A 16,154-nucleotide genomic window follows, 5' to 3' on the forward strand; every position below is an offset into this window, starting at 1 on the left:
CGTGTCCTCTCATCGTGTCCTCTCATCGTGTCCTCTCATCGTGTCCTCTCATCGTGTCCTCTCATCGTGTCCTCTCATCGTGTCCTCTCATCATGTCCTCTCATCATGTCCCCCTCACACACACGGAGCAGAGGGAGGGGGAGACGGCGGCTGCTTACACCGGTGTTCAGCCGTTACTGTGAGCAGCGAGCTCGCTAATAAATGACAGAATCAGGACCGGATCGAGACATTTTGGTGTCCTAGAAGAGACTGAGATCACCTGAAGGACAATGAGGACGGAGCGGACATTCAGAGACACCGGCGGAGGATGACAGCGGACATTCTATCGACTACATCTCATATTTCAATCGAGAAAAAATGATATGGCGATAGATTTCATGATTGTTTTATTGTCCAGCCCTAACTGAACTACAACACAGCAGCTCTAAACTACAGTCAGAACAACACTTTTGACACATTTCTCTAATTTTAGGACGTTTAAAGGATTTTAGGACATCATAGGATTTCAGAAAATTTCTTGGATTTTCGGACATTTCTCAGTTTTTAGGATGTTTGAGGATTTGAAGGCCTTTCATGGGACCTTTGACCACCAAAACTTTCATCCTTGAGTCCAAGTGGACGTTTGTGATGAATTCCCCTAAAGCGTTCCCGAGATATCGTGTTCACAAGAATGGGACGGACAGATGGATAACTTAAAAACATAAAAACTTGCTCTGATTTGGGACAGACCAGAGTCTCTGCAAGTGGACTCTGACAGAAATGAAAGGAAACTAAAAGCTGCCTGCTGGGAAAGTGTTCAGCGCTGTGAGCTGCAGTAAAAGGGCTGAAACACGCTCGGAGGTCGATGAAGTCTTTAAGTCTTTGTCTCTCGTCTGCGACTCGAGCAGAAGGTCACACAGTCGTCTCGTAATCCGAGTCTCTGAAACCTCCATTTATCCACCTTCCATATCCACGACGCCCCAAAAACCCCGTTCATATGCCTGATAACTGACCATGACCCCTCGCTGATTTGACGTCGCATTAAACGCTGTAGAAATATTTTGGGACACAAAGACGAGTCCTGTGGGAGGGGGATTTCCCGCCGCTTAAATCTGGAGCAGCGAGGGGATTATTCTTCCAGGGAGCCGGAGAGGAGGAGATGAAGAGCCGGAGAGATGAGGGGAGGAGGGGAGGATAAGCTGCAGAGAGAGGGGGTCTGTCTGATACAGCTCCGTCCTCGCTATCAGGGAAAAGCTGCCGGTGGTCAATAATCAATTTTATTTTTTATTTTTTGGCGGGATTACAAAAAAGTAAGCGAAAAGCGTGTGAAGCTGCACAGCATCAGAAATATTCATCACCGACATCCGGCCGTCCACGCTCGAGCTGTTAAAAGTCTGAAGCATCCTGTGCTGTAACTCCGACGTACATCACAGCGCCATGGCAACTAAACATCCCGCAGTCTAAACAGATGCTGTGTCGCCATAGCAACCGGGTAACGTGGAGGTTTCTGGCACATTTCGGGCTGTTTGAGAGGTGCACGGAGACGTCGTTAAAAGGGTCACAGACGAGAAGAGGAGGGCTTTAAAGCCGACGCCAGCTAGCCGACTTTAAAGCAAGCGCGGCTCGGCCGGAGGTTTGTGCGTCTCTCTGCTCGCACTAACGAATCAATTACAGCCTTCACTCGGCTGATTTTCGGTCCAGCTGGAGGCTGTTTGTCAGTGCAAACAGATACAAGAGCCTGACTGATGAATCAGACAGTTATAGCTGCGTGCAGCTGAACGCAGGGAGCTGTTTCTGTTATTCAGCCTCATTTCTGTGATTACAGGGTCGAAATAACCCAAAACATCCAAACTTAGGGGCCGTTTCCAGGGTAACGGGGTCTGTTTTCGGGGTCTGAAAACCGTGTAGGATCGTTCTCACAGTTTCCGTTAAAGATTTGCTCGAAACTTTAGCAATATTTTCAAAATTTCGATTAAACACAACTGCGAGATGACAGCGTTTCCGTTGGCTGATATTACGCGACTTCTCTTAACATTTCAGTAACCACGGTGATGGATGCTCAAAACACCCGCAGATTTATTTCGATTGCAGACACTCAATAAAGTCAGTCTAATGTTGCCGTAATTTCTTTGCGTAAACAAACAAAAAAAAAATGGCAAATGACAACACAGTATTTCAAGATTTTTTCATAGAAAATAGATAGAAAAGCACCAGTCAGCCCCGCCGACGCACGTTACTCCTTAGTGACAACTACACATCCAAAAAAGACCCCCCAAAAAACTACACGGCCAAAAAAACCCGGAAAATTACACGCCAAACCACACTGAAAGGCTGCGACCCCGCTCACCCAAATTCCCACGAGTGAGAAAAGAAATGTCTCACAAATTGCAAGAAATTGGTGGATTTAGAAAACTATTTTTAAAAAAGCTAGGGAAAATTTTCAGACTACAACTAAACTAAATAAACTAAATTTAAATATAAACTAAATTCTATTTATTATTGTATATTATTGATATAGTACAATAATAATACAGGTTTATGGATTCTTTTCCCAGATTATTTTCTTATTAGTTTTTTTTATATATCTCTTTCTTTTTTTTACAATCTCAATTTGATTTGATTTGTAAATTTATTTACATGTAAAAAAACAAAAAACTGTATATCATATATATTATTTTCAGGTAATTTTCTTGTACTTGCTAATTGGCTTCTTTCCATGTTTTTGAGAGAAATCGAGCCAGTTTGCACAGTTTGTAAAGGGTTAATAAAAGCATATTGTTGTTCTCCGTCTCTGTGGTTCAGCACGGAGCTGCGATGGAAACATCCGGATAATCGAGTCTAGAAGGAGGACGAAAACACTCACTACCATCGGCCCTCAGCTCAGGACGAGCTCACACTCCCATCAGCCTTTTCTCTTTTGTCAAAGGCTCTTGGCACATCAGCGCCGCCGCTGGCATCGCCACGACAACGCCAAACTTCACGGCTCTTGGTTTTTACAATGGAGGTGAAGAGACGGATGGGAGGAATGAGACAGAGGAGGCTGACGGGAGGAAGTCTTTTGATACGAAGCCCCGAGGAGCAGAGATCGAGCCGGAGACGGAGACGGCGAAGGGGGAGGGGAGGGGAGAGCTCGGGGATGAGCGGGAATGGCGGCGTGACGAAGCCCCTTGCCCGCTCGCTTCTTCCCCTCCGGGAGCGTCGACGACACGAGCGCTCCTCTGAAGCCCACAAGACTTTAATTAGAACAACAGAAAGCCTTTGGCAGAGGAGGAGGAGCAGGAGGAGGAGGAGCAGGAGGAGCAGAACAATAAAAGTCCTCGCCAAACATCCAGCCTGTCTCTGCTCGTCACAGGACGTCTGCAGAGACTTCCTGTCATGTCTCTCAGGGTAAAAAAAGACAACTTTAAAGACGCTGATGTGTCCCTGTAACAGCCAGCGAAAATGTGGGGTTAAATTTAACTTTTATGTCTCGCTTTTCACCGATGAAAGCTCGACCCTCACACCCTCCAGAGAGGCCAGGGGCCGGGGGACAGGGGACAGAGGCCAGGGGCCGGGGACAGGGGACAGGGGCCAGGGGCCGGGGCCGGGGGCCAGGGGCCGGGGCCAGGGGCCGGGGACAGGGGACAGGGGCCAGGGGCCGGGGCCAGGGGCCGGGGACAGGGGACAGGGACAGGGGCCGGGGACAGGGGACAGGGGCCAGGGGCCGGGGACAGGGGACAGGGGACAGGGGACAGGGGGACAGGGGACAGGGGACAGGGGACAGGGGACAGGGGCCGGGGACAGGGGACAGGGGACAGGGGACAGGGGACAGGGGACAGGGGACAGGGGACAGGGGACAGGGGACAGGGACAGGGGACAGGGGCCGGGGGACCAGCAGTCGCATAAATGTTTCTAAGATTCCAGAACATTTCTAAGGACCTTTCAAGGATTTAAGGCGATTTTTTAGGATTCAGGATGTTTCTGGGAATTTATGATGTAAAAAACATATTATTTAAAAAATAAAAAAAAATTCAGAACAGGTTTAGAGATGAATATTTAAAAATAAAAAAAATATTTGGAAAGGGACTGCTCTTTATTTATGAGGTGGGCGGTGGTACCATATCTTTTTAAGCACTAGGGAGGGATTTGTGTTTTTTTTATTTGGCCATTTTTTTTCTTCAAAAACTTTTGACAATTTTTTAAGATAAATTTTTGGCCTTTTTTTCTTTAAACATTTGGGCCGATTTTTAAAGAAAAATACTGGCGATATTTTTTTCTTTAAAAATCTTTGACAGTTTTTAAAGAAAAAAACTGCCCTTTTTTTCTTTAATGTCATTGTTATAGGAACAAATTGGCATTTTTGTGAAAGATTTTTGGCAATGTTTACAGAAAAGCTGGTCTTCTTTTTTTTCCCCTTTCTGGCAATTAAAAAAACAAACTTGGGGTTTGGAAGGTCACCAAAATGACACCATTTATCACTGCCAGAAACTGTAAAATTTCATATATTTCATCTTTCCATTAATGATAACTGAAGTCGTCATTTTTCAACCGATTTCTTACAATAATTTCAGACAGAGCAGCTCTGAACTCCTGAGGAGGAAATCTGAGTTTGAATGTTTCCGTCGACGTTGACGCAGAAACCTGCGACTGTGTGTGAAGACTGTTATTATCCAACATTATTATATTATTACCATCATTATCTCCTCTGATAAGCACCCTCATTAACCGGATCTAATTTCAGCTCCTCAGTGTGTACACACATTATCCTCCGAGTATGAGGCCGGCACACACACACACACACACACACACACACACACACACACACACACACACACACACACACACACACACACACACACACCCCAGATACCACCTACGCTTGACACTTACACACTCCAATTGTTGTGTGTGTATGTTTGCTTGTGTGTGTTTGTGTGTGTGTGTATGTGTGCTTGTGTGTGTGTGTGTGTGTGTGTGTGTATGTGTGTGTATGTGTGTGTGTGTGTGTGTGTGTGTGTGTAACAGAGAGCCTGCCAATTCTCACACTCACTGCTGAAAGTACGTGTGTGTTTGTGTGTCAGTGTGTGTGGGTGTATTGTGTACTGTGTCATGTGGTGTGTGTGTGTGTGTGTGTGTGTGTGTGTGTGTGTGTGTGTGTGCAGAGCGAACAGGAGAGCCCAGGAATTTTCTCTTCACACTGATACAACTCTGTGTGTGTGTGTGTGTGTGTGTGTGTGTGTGTGTGATTCTCAGCCTCCCACTTTTGCCTCCAGCTCAGAGCTGCTGTCAGCTCTCAGGAGGTCAAAGGTCATCAAAGCCAAAAGATGATGATTAAGACTTGTCGTAATGTCGGACCGGCTCGGACTATTTCCTGGATCGATGTTTCTTTCTCGCAGTGGAGAGAGCAGCGTACTTACAGAGCAGTTACTGACGTGGATGTTTTTGGGAATGAGCCACAAAAACGTGCTGACAGTGGTCCACGGGGACAGGTACTGGAACCAGGACAGGGGATCAGGACTCAGCATGCTGCTTGTAAAGATCATTATCTTTTTTAATCTACTTTATTTCAAAGTGTTGAGTTTACTTGAAATGTAATGGTATTTACTTTATTTTGTGAAGTTAAAATGGCAAATAAATTCACCTTCCTGTTTCAAAGAGTCAGCAACTTCAGTGAAGCAGGTCAGTCTGACGAAACCCTGCACCCCCCAAAAAAACTCTAATAAAAGTATATATATATACACACACACACACACACACACACACACACACACACAAGACCCTGCAGCCCCCCGAGAACTCTAATAAATTCTTATATGTATATGTGTATATATATATATACATATATATCACCAAATCACAGCAGAAGTCATCTATACACACACAACGTGAAACTAGCATCAGTGGCGAGGATGCAAACGTTAACACAGGACTCTCCACAGGACGGCGGTAAGACAGGAAATACTCCCACTGACTCTACAAGACCGAACGTAAAAATCAGTAAATAAATCAGCTATGGATGAGTAAGGTATGTACAAAGTGAACGGAGACACTTTGAAGACAGACGAACGGGGACACACATCATCTTTCCACCAAGCTGCATCCCTAAAAAGTAGTGACAGCAGCGACGAGCGTGGACGATATCGAAAAGGACGGTTTCAGGCAGATCTGACCCTCGCGTGCAGCCCTCGGGTCAAAACATAAAAAAGGAAAGGAGGACCTCCGCTCCCTGTGACCGGCATCGGGCTGCGGCCCAGCGGCGGGTCGGATCTGCTCACAGGAGGAAACCGGGTCAGCAGTCTGACCGGATCAGTCGTCAGAGAGTCCACGCCACCACGCTGAACGCTGAGTCAGACCGACGAGCCTCCGGACAAACGCTGCCGGCAACAGGAAGTGATTCACAGCCACGGAGACGAGCTGGTCATCGGAGACACTAACGGGGAGCGTGACAGCAGGACGGGCTTCACGTCACCGAGGACACGTCCAACCTCTAACGCCAAACTGTTTTATTCAGAGTTTTTTACGACTTTAAATGGAGTTTGTGTTTATTTTACTGATGAGTTTTAAAGAGAAAATGTTGGTTTTTTTTCTTTAAAAGTTTTTGGGAAATGTTTAAAAGAAAAGTTTTTAGTGAATTTCTTTTTTAAGATTTTGAGAAGAGATTTTGGTGGTATTATTGTTCTTTTAACATTTTTGGCAGTTTTTTAAGAAAAGTTTTCAGCAATTTTTGTTTTATTTTAGCAAATTTTTAAGAAAATATTTGGGCGATTTTTTCCTTCTTTTTTAGGTATTAAAATTCTGGCAATTTTTCTTTCATTTAAATTTTTTTTGGCATTTTCCTTTTCTCTTAAAATTTTGGAGATTTTTTAAGAAAAGATTTTGGCTTTTTTTCCTTATGAAGTTTAGGAAGTTTTTAAAGAAGGTTTAGGATTTTTTTTCTTTCAATTTTTTTTGGCAATTTTTAAAGAAAAGATTTGGGCTCGGCATTTTTTTTCCTTTATTAAAAAAAATTCCAGCTTTATTTTTCTTTATAAAAATTAAAAACTGTGGGATTTGGAAGGTCACAAATATCAAACCCTTCATCACATCCAGAAACTGTAACAGAAACAGAAATTATTGTTGGATTTTTACATTTCTGATGGTCCTTGAAAACATCATGTGATATTTTACAGATATGTGGAACAAAATTCCAGGACTTTTCCAAAACTTTCAGAGTATATTTAGTTTTCCAAAGCTTTCCCAGGCCTGAAAATTGCTTTTTGCAAATTCCATGACTTTTACAGTTTTTTCATGACCGCACGGACCCTGTAAACTTCACCACTGGCCCCGGCACGCGGCCCCGGCCCGGCTGCAACTCGCTCTGTGCCGGCTGCACACGCTCCCGGTTCATGTCAGGCTGCCGGGAGAGCGCGCTCATGTCAGGAGAAATCTTGGCTGCAGGCCTGGTTAAACAAAGCCTGGTTACAGCGCTGAGGCGTGGCTCGGAGTGGCATTCTCCTGCAGCGGACGCCCGTCTGAAAAACAAGCAGGTGTGCATGCCATTCCTTATACGGCAGCTTCACGCAGGCAGACAGACAGAAAAGAGAGTGTGTTGAGGAGGAAGGCGAGAGGGGAGGACGTCGTCCAGAAACCGGCCCTGTTTGTGTTGTTGCACAGAGCGAAGGACGATTGTTGTCGCCGCTGTGAAGGAAAGGACGCTCAGGTTCAGCGGTTACATAAGACACTTTTCTTTGCATCTCATGCGTGTAATTTTAGTCACTGTAGACGCCTCCAGCTGCATTATTTAGACATACAGAAGTGAGTGGTGCTGCTCTGACTGAGAGGTGACGCTCTGCACTGCGAGCAGCAAAACTGGAGTTTGATATCGTTCTTTAACCCAGAATTTAGGCTGAGTGTCTAAAACGAACTCTGTGGCTGAGAGCAGACGCCAGAGCACAACTGCCAAGACAAGTCAGGGACAGGACATGTCCCAGAGACACTCCTGAGGGTTATTTTCATTTTTATTTTTCTGCTGGTTTCAGTCTCTCACTGACAGACAGAAAGAGTCTGCACAGCTTTGTTAAAATCCTCCAGAGAGCCACAAACATTTGAGCTTCTTCCGGCCACGTTCGAGCAGGTGAATTTTCTCTGATGACGTCAGCGTCCTCACCTGCATGAAGGACTAACCACCATTCAAAATATTTAATAAAAATAATAATATAGAGCACCTTTCAGGGAACTCAAAGACCCTTTACAGAGTAAAAAAAAATCATCATGTCTGCAATTTGACTTTTAAATTCTTTGTAAATGTTGTTCTTAAAGGTTTTATTGTTTTATTTATAACTGACAATGAAACTGACGCTCTCATGACACCGAGGAAAATGTCATGCTAAAACACAGCGAGGGCAGAATTGGTGAACAATCATGTAAAAAAGTGAAGGACTTTGACTGTAGAACAGCTGAGTGTTTGACAGCCACAGCATTTCATCATGGCGGATCAAACAGCTGATGGTCCGACAGCAGCGCAGTGAGACAGACAAACAGAGCGCAGCTTCTCCTCACAGCACCAGAGTGTTTGTTTAAGATGGAGCTTTTCATTTTTATATGATGCTGGAAAGTTTAATAAACAAAAAATAAATCATATGTTTATTACGCTCCAACACACCATGGTCACATGAAACTGTGTCAGTGAGCTATGAGGGCAAAAAACACACCACAAAAAAATGTAAAAAGTAAAATAATCGTTCTTTAATCGTAATCAAAGTAAAATGTTCGATTAATGGTGATACTGATTTTTGGTATGAGGCTCGGACCTTTGCTGGGATGAAATTTTAGTAACTGGACCTCTGTGAGTTTTCGTAGAATAGGTCCTCCAGCTGGTGATGCTGTTCTACAGTATATTTGTCATGTTCAATGTCTGACAGAAAATAATTATTTAAACCAAAATTAACCTGATGATATCTTCATATCTCACTGAGGAGTCAAAGGAACCTTTAAGCTCCACAGAAATACTGATTTGATGTATATCGTGATAGTTATCGATATCGGCTGATATGAAAAAAATTATTGCGATAAGACTTTATGACATATCGCCCAGCCCTGAGGTTGGATATACAACGTTTCGTCTGGTTCTTTTTCCCTCGCAGCATTAATGCAGCGAATCCACAGATACTTGCACAAAAACCTCATACACAGCAGCAGATATCTCGCCTGGCTCCAGACCTCTGAGTCACCGCCCACGTCTCAGATATTTACAGTTTCGCTGGTTGGAAGGTGCAGATGAGTCAAACAAAACTACAATAAATTATGAACATCTGCTGCATTCAGTATATGAAACAAAACAATCTTTATACACTTATTCACCTTCTTATCTATGAAAGTATATTGAGACACAAGTTTGCAATAAACAATGATGAAGACACTCTTTCCCAGAATAAACACACCCTGCAGAGCACACCGAGTATACAAATGTAAAAATACACAAACCGCTGAAATACACATGCACTAAATTTAAATCAGGTACAGCTCAGATTGTGCATGACGCAGTGTGTCTCCTGTACGAAGCACGTGCAGGGATGCAGAGGCTGTGAAAACACCGTACAGAGGACCATGAACAATGTGTCAAACTGTCTGCACACGCGCACACACACACACACACACACACACACACACACACACACACACACACACACACACACACACGGCAGCAGAGGCCTGAGCACATCTGTCTGTCAGTCTGTCTATGAGGGAAATATCATTTAATTAGTGAGAGAAATGGGCTGCAGAGACGCGGCAGCAGAGAGATAAGAGCGGGAAAATTACTCATCGCTCCAGCAATGATGCTGCACATGCTGAAACCCCCCCCTCCCACACACACACACAAACACACACACAAACACACACACACACATATCCTATGCTATCTGAGCACTTCGACACTGATGCTGCGGTGTGTACACGTGCACGCTTAATGTTCAGCAGAGAAATCATCCAGCGATGGACAATAACAAAGTACATTTACTAAGTTCTGTACTCAAAGGTCCAGTGTGTAAGACTGTGATACTCAACTTACAGCCCGTGGGCCAAATGTGGCCCCTGATAGGGCCCCTGGTGGCCCCCCAAACATTTTCAAATTCACAGTTAAAATAAAGTGATGGACTCTGTGAATTGTTTTTGTCCTTTTAGTCTCCATAAGGTGTCAGACTGAATAAAACACCATCAAAGTAGGGTTTCTTGATCAAAAAAGAGCCAGAAGAGGATCCCCCACACCCCCGACAGAGGACACAGCTGAGACACTGATGTCCTAACATATCAGAAATGTCCTAAATTCCTGGAAACGTCATAAAATCCAAGAAAACATCCTGAAATCTGAGATACATCCTTAAATCCTAGAAACATACAAGGGGCTGCTGCGACTGGCCCCTGGCCCCCAGCCCCCCTGGCCCCCTGGCCCCGTCCCCAGTCCGGTCCCCTGGTTTACAGTAATGAGCATCAGATGGGGATGCGTAATAACTCTCTTTAGCGTCAGTTATTGTTTTGGTCTGAATCTGCGGCGAGACGCCGTCTGAGGAGGTCGCAACCGGTTACTCACAGGTGACCTTCTGAATGTGACCAGTCAGGTGAGCCCGCCGTGATCGTGTCAGGCGCCGTGTCCCATCGCTCCGTCCGTCCTTACGTCGAGGTGTCCCCGTCCTCTCGGCTGTGTATTTATAGCCGGGGCCGGAGAGGAAGGAAGCTGAGCGGCAAACATCCTGAGTGTAACCCGCTCGCAGAGCTCACGCATGACTTCACCTCAATGTCACATCCCAGCATCCCCTCCTCCTCCTCCACCGCCACCGCCGCCGCCGCCAACCCCCCGGGGCTGAAAAATGATTTTTGTTTTGAGGTGTAATTGACTGATGATAATGTCCATAAAGGTTTACCCAGAGTTCCTCTGTGCTCAGAGAGCAGAGGTCATCTGTCCTGATACAAGACAACAAGTTTCACTTCTGTCTGAAAAGTGATCTGGATGAAGAAAAATTTAAATTGTCATTATCAATATTATCAATATGATTCCAGTAACTATATATATCACAATCTGGCCAAATCACAAATCAACTGATGACACGAAGTCGTCACGCCACCTTCGCATTTTTCACACAGAACGAAGCGACGACGGCATCGTTCTGCTCCACCGTGTGATTTTAGACAGCATGCCGGCAATGCAGAAACAAAAGAGACGCAACATTTAACACAACAGCTTCAGCCTCTGTTTGACATATAACATACATGTCAGCAGCGCTTTATCAACGAAACTAACGGAATAACATGTCAATAACAGTGATTTAACCACAGCTGAGTTCGTCCTCTGCTGCAGCCCGTTCTCATTCCGAAGTCGTCTGATTTCGCCGCTTTTCACAGAAAGATCCCAACGCCAAAAGCCATATTTCTCATCTGTTAGTTAGTACCTTTTTTTTTTTTTTTTTTTTTTTACAAATTTCTTGCAATTTTTTTAATCATATCTTCTTTTTTGCCCCTTGCCGTCTTCCCATAACCACACCTAAACTGGAAATTAAGATTAGGATTAAACGAAAATACAAAATCTTGAAAAAATGTACCCCATATGCATGAAGACAGCCAAAATTATCAACAAAAAAAACAAGAATAAAAAGTGCAAAAAATGCACCTAACAGTCCCTAAGGGTTAAATAAATGTTTTGCTGCGTTTTTTCGGGGTTGAACGCAGAAACCACAGCGAGACTCAGACAGAAAACTTCCTTCACACGAGACTTTTCCTTCGTTTCCTGATAATAAACTCTGAGTAATCTTCCCCATCTTGTGTGCCAGTTTCCCCGGTTTCCTCTTCCTTTTCCCTGCAGAGCGTCACCTCACAGGAAGTGACACTCTGTCTCAGCCTAACGACAACGCCAGCAGAACAAATGGATTCACAGCTGAAATTGGTTTGCAGCCCCGCCGGTCAGCCGGCCCCGTCACGCTCTGATCGGCGCTCACGCTCAATGGGAAGGAAAATTAAAAATCAAACGGCGCTGTGGAGTGACGGCGTTGCACAGTCTCTGCTTTGTGGTGCAAAACTCCCGATTCCTTCAGCACAAAAGCCCTCAAACAGCCGAGACGCACAGAGGACGGCGCCCTGTGATTGGCTCAGAGGTGGCCGTGAAGGTAAACGGTGCACAAAAGAGCCGCTCATCAGCAGCACAGGAAGTGGTCCCTTTATGGATGCACCGTCATCAGAGCGCAGGTCGGCTGATGACTCTGACTTATGTAATACAACAGAGAGCGCTCCGTTTTTATACGAGCGCGGTGAAAGAAACAGCTGAGCTGCTTCTGATCATCAGTGCGTGAAAATAAAAGCACTCCTGCACACAAAGCGATAAGAGCGATGAACGTCTGCTGAGCTGCAGCACGAAACACAAACTGCAGATGCATCTCAAAAAAATGACAATATTGTAAGTTCAATATCAGTTATTTAAGAAAGTGACAATTTAATATATTCTGGACTCATTATATAAACTAAAATGTTTCAAGCTTTTTTCTATTTTAATTTTCAGAATTATGACCTACAGCGAGAAAAATGTAAAAACATTTGAAAATATTAGAAACATGAGACCCAAAACTCTGGCCCTCCACGCCACATTGATGCAGAAATTTGTAGCAAAGGAGCCCAAACCAAGTATTGAGTATATAAATGAACATACTTCTCATTTTTTAAATCATCTTAGGAAATATACTTTCTGATTTTAATGAGCCACAATCGTCAAAATTAAAATAAAAAAGGGTTGAAATATTTCAATTTATGTGTAATGAATATACAGTGTATGAAAGTTTATTTTTAAAATTAAATTAAAAAGAAAAATGAACTTTTTCACAATATTCACATTTTTTGAGTTGCATCTGTCGAATTATCGCTTGGTGGTTGAACGCCGTCACAAAGCATCAATGTGTGTGAAAACGTGAACGCTTCACACACAGAAGATCTCCACAATAACAATAATAACAATAATAATAATAATAAAGCGCTTTTTTAGGTGCTCACAGATGCTTTTTTATAAAATGCAAAAGAAACAAAAAATACAGAACGGAAAGTAGAAAGTACAAAATACATGAAACAGAACACAAACGAATACAACAAGAATACAAAAGCAAACATTCGGAGGAAATACTGTATATGTTCAGATTTCGGGGGGTAGTGGGACAGGTGTTTGAGTTTAAATAACAGGAGAGAGTTTCAGAGTTTACAGATTAGTGTCACAAATTCAGTATCAGACCAAATATCTCCCCTCCTGCTCCTGAGATATGACGCCATGTAACGCACAGAAAAGTGTTTTTGGAGAACGTTAAGATGTCACAGCAGACAGGTTTCTATTAACCTTCAAAGCGCAAAAATTAAAATTGTGAATATAAAATAATAGCATCCAACCAATATTGGCTTTTCAGGGCCGACGCCGATCAAAAGGTGTTTTTAGGATGCTTTTTAACATCAGGCAAGAGACTACTGATGAGCTCTCCGGCTAACTCTGGAGCATTTACATTTGTTGAAATGTGGATTAATGCACGCTGTCCCTTTTTAAAATAAATATATTATAAATTATTAATGAGAGCGATAACCAATATTTGAAACCGATATGCCAATATTTACTATAAAAATGAAAATCTTTCTGTCAATATTTAGAATCTGTACTATAACAAACTCCAACACAAAACTCTGTTTAAACGCTTTTAGCAAATGTTTACTCGAAACCTCAAATCCCTGAGGTTTTACAAAGTAAAAGTTCCTCCTGTGCTGACACTTTATTTACACTTTTCAATCAATTAACAGAGGTGATCATAGAAATGAAACGCCAATACAGATAATTACCAAAATGCCAAATATTTACCCTGATAATCTGTCAACCCCTAATAAAATACGCCTAATGGAAACATGCAAAACGGCCATTTATCTCAATTTTTTTAACACTGAAAGCCATATTTCTCTGTCACATTTTGGGGTTTTGGTTTAGTTATATTTCATGTAAGAGTTTTGCAGTAAACATTTCATATTTTCATTCATCTGGATTTTATGCAGCTTTTAACTGTGCAAAGAAACTAAAACTAAAAATAAGGTTTATTATGTTAGATCACTCATCATGATGACAGTAAACAGCTTCCAGCCCTGATCCAGACCACCTGCCCCCCCAGAGGAAGCACTGGACCCCGTCAGCAGACCGCCTCAGGCATCCTGGCTCCTAATATAAACTTCCAGCTGATACACCAGCACGCCAACGTTTCGTGACTCCACTGAATCACGCACTACATGGAAATGCAACAACTATGCGTCCGTTATCGGACAACTCACTGCTGCGCGTCCATTATCGGACACCTTCCAGCAGGACCCTCGTGACAGACTGAGGGGCTCTGGGTGGTCCTGATTGTTTTGCTGTGGTCAATAAATAATTATCAAAGAGACGAAAGCATCCTAGGAAACACCAAAATAATGCCATGCACTGACAGTGAGCTGCATGTCCGATAATGGATCTCACACACTGAATTTTCTGAGGTGCACAGGTATATCCACCAATAACCACAAAACAGCACAAATTGACTGAGATGTAGTTAAGTATAAATACATATATCAACATCATATCTTCACACAACTACTAACAGACGACACAGTAACGTCACCGAGTCTGAAATCTCAATCACAGCTAACCTGGTTAGCAGGTAGCGCAGATACATCCTCAGCGAAGACAACATTGAACCAAACATCCATTTAAATATTATGTAATTATTCGTCATCTTGTTTGACATTGACGCACAAACCTCGGGTACAATATCAAATTACTTTTCTGGGTCCATACCGGTCTTTCCTATACTTCGGCATCACAATGAGCAACAGAAAAGCCCGTATAATAACAAAACATAACATTTCTGAAACAATGTGCGTCATTCCGTGTGCAGTCCAGCGGACACTACAGTAGGGCGCGCTTAATAGCACCAAGCAAACATAAAAGTACAAATGCTGGTAAAAAATGTGATTATTACTACATTAAACCGACGCCGAATTAAAAACTGGATCCTGCCCACTCACATTTTGTCATATCTGTTACTTTGCCGGAAACATTTATCCGCCGATAAACCACGAAACACTGAATTCACACATTTTTCAACGGGGTTCGGCGCAACATTTCGACCAAAGCTTAGCTAGCAAACAAAACAACGTCCGACAATGGGAAACCTGAGTGACCGAGGACGCTTACCTGCAGCTCGGCCCGCTCCACCTCCCAGTGCGACCTCTCCACCTCGAAGCGGGCCCACTCATGCTGGAGAAAGTGTAAAATCCCCGGGATGTTGTACTGAGCCCTGGCCGCCTCTCCGCCCCCGACGTCCGCGGGCTGCGGGGCTTTACTGTTCCCTCCGCCGGGCAGACCCGCGCTGTTGTTGTTGTTGAAGAACACACCGGGGCCCGCCTGCTCGTCCATGGCCGGGCCGGGGCGACGTGGCTTCGGGTTCGGTCCGGTTCTCTCAGCCGCTTCGGTGAAATATCCGCGGGAGGGAAATCTGGTCCATCAACGGTCCGCTCCGCTGGCCGACGCGGCTCCGGTCTGAGGCAGCTGTCAGACGGTGAGACGACGGGGGAACCGCGGGAACGACACGGGCGCGAGGCTTCCGCTGCGGAGTTTCAAAATAAAATGACAGGGTTAATGCGCACACCCTGCAGCGAAGTACCGTAAGGCAGGGGGACTCACTTTAATCATCTCAAGGGCCACTTTCACAACACGTCAAGAGGCCAGGGGCCAGTCACAGCAGCCCCAAACATGTTTCTAGAACTTTAGGTAATGGCTAAGATTTTAGGACCTTTCTAACATTTTAAGACATTTCTAGGATTCAAGAGCAATTCTCCAATTTTAGGACATTTGTAGGATTTAAAAGAAATTCTCCAATTTTAGGACATTTCTATGCTTTAAGAGCAGTTCTCCAATTTTAGGACATTTCTGGGATTTGAGAGCAGTTCTCCAATTTTAGGACATTTCTAGGATTTAAAAGCAGTTCACCAATTTTAGAACATTTCTAGGATTTGAGAGCACTTCTCCAATTTTAGGACATTTCTAGGATTTTATATCATTTCTCAGATTTTAGGATGTTTCTAGGACTGTAGAACGTATTGGATCTATGACATCTCTAGGATTTTAGGACTTCCTTAAATTTTAGAACAATTCTATGATTTTGATTTTTAGGACTTTCTGA

At 43.7% G+C, this 16,154-nt stretch overlaps 1 protein-coding gene across 2 annotated transcripts in view; it reads right to left on the bottom strand.

Annotated features, from left to right (window-relative positions):
• Positions 1–15,560, bottom strand: part of strn (striatin, calmodulin binding protein) — a 54,622-nt gene extending 39,062 nt beyond the window's left edge. For both annotated transcript variants that reach the window (XM_088075175.1, XM_088075174.1), the window contains exon 1: positions 15,167–15,560. In XM_088075175.1, coding sequence (XP_087931301.1) covers positions 15,167–15,388 — 222 coding nt within the window. In that variant the 5' untranslated portion in view covers positions 15,389–15,560. The remainder of the gene's footprint in view (positions 1–15,166) is intronic.
• Between the last annotated feature and the right edge of the window lie 594 nt (positions 15,561–16,154).

Source organism: Plectropomus leopardus, chromosome 3, assembly GCF_026936395.1.
Source record: "Plectropomus leopardus strain MGB_pleo_1.0 chromosome 3, ASM2693639v1, whole genome shotgun sequence".
Taxonomy (NCBI): Eukaryota; Metazoa; Chordata; class Actinopteri; order Perciformes; family Serranidae; genus Plectropomus; species Plectropomus leopardus.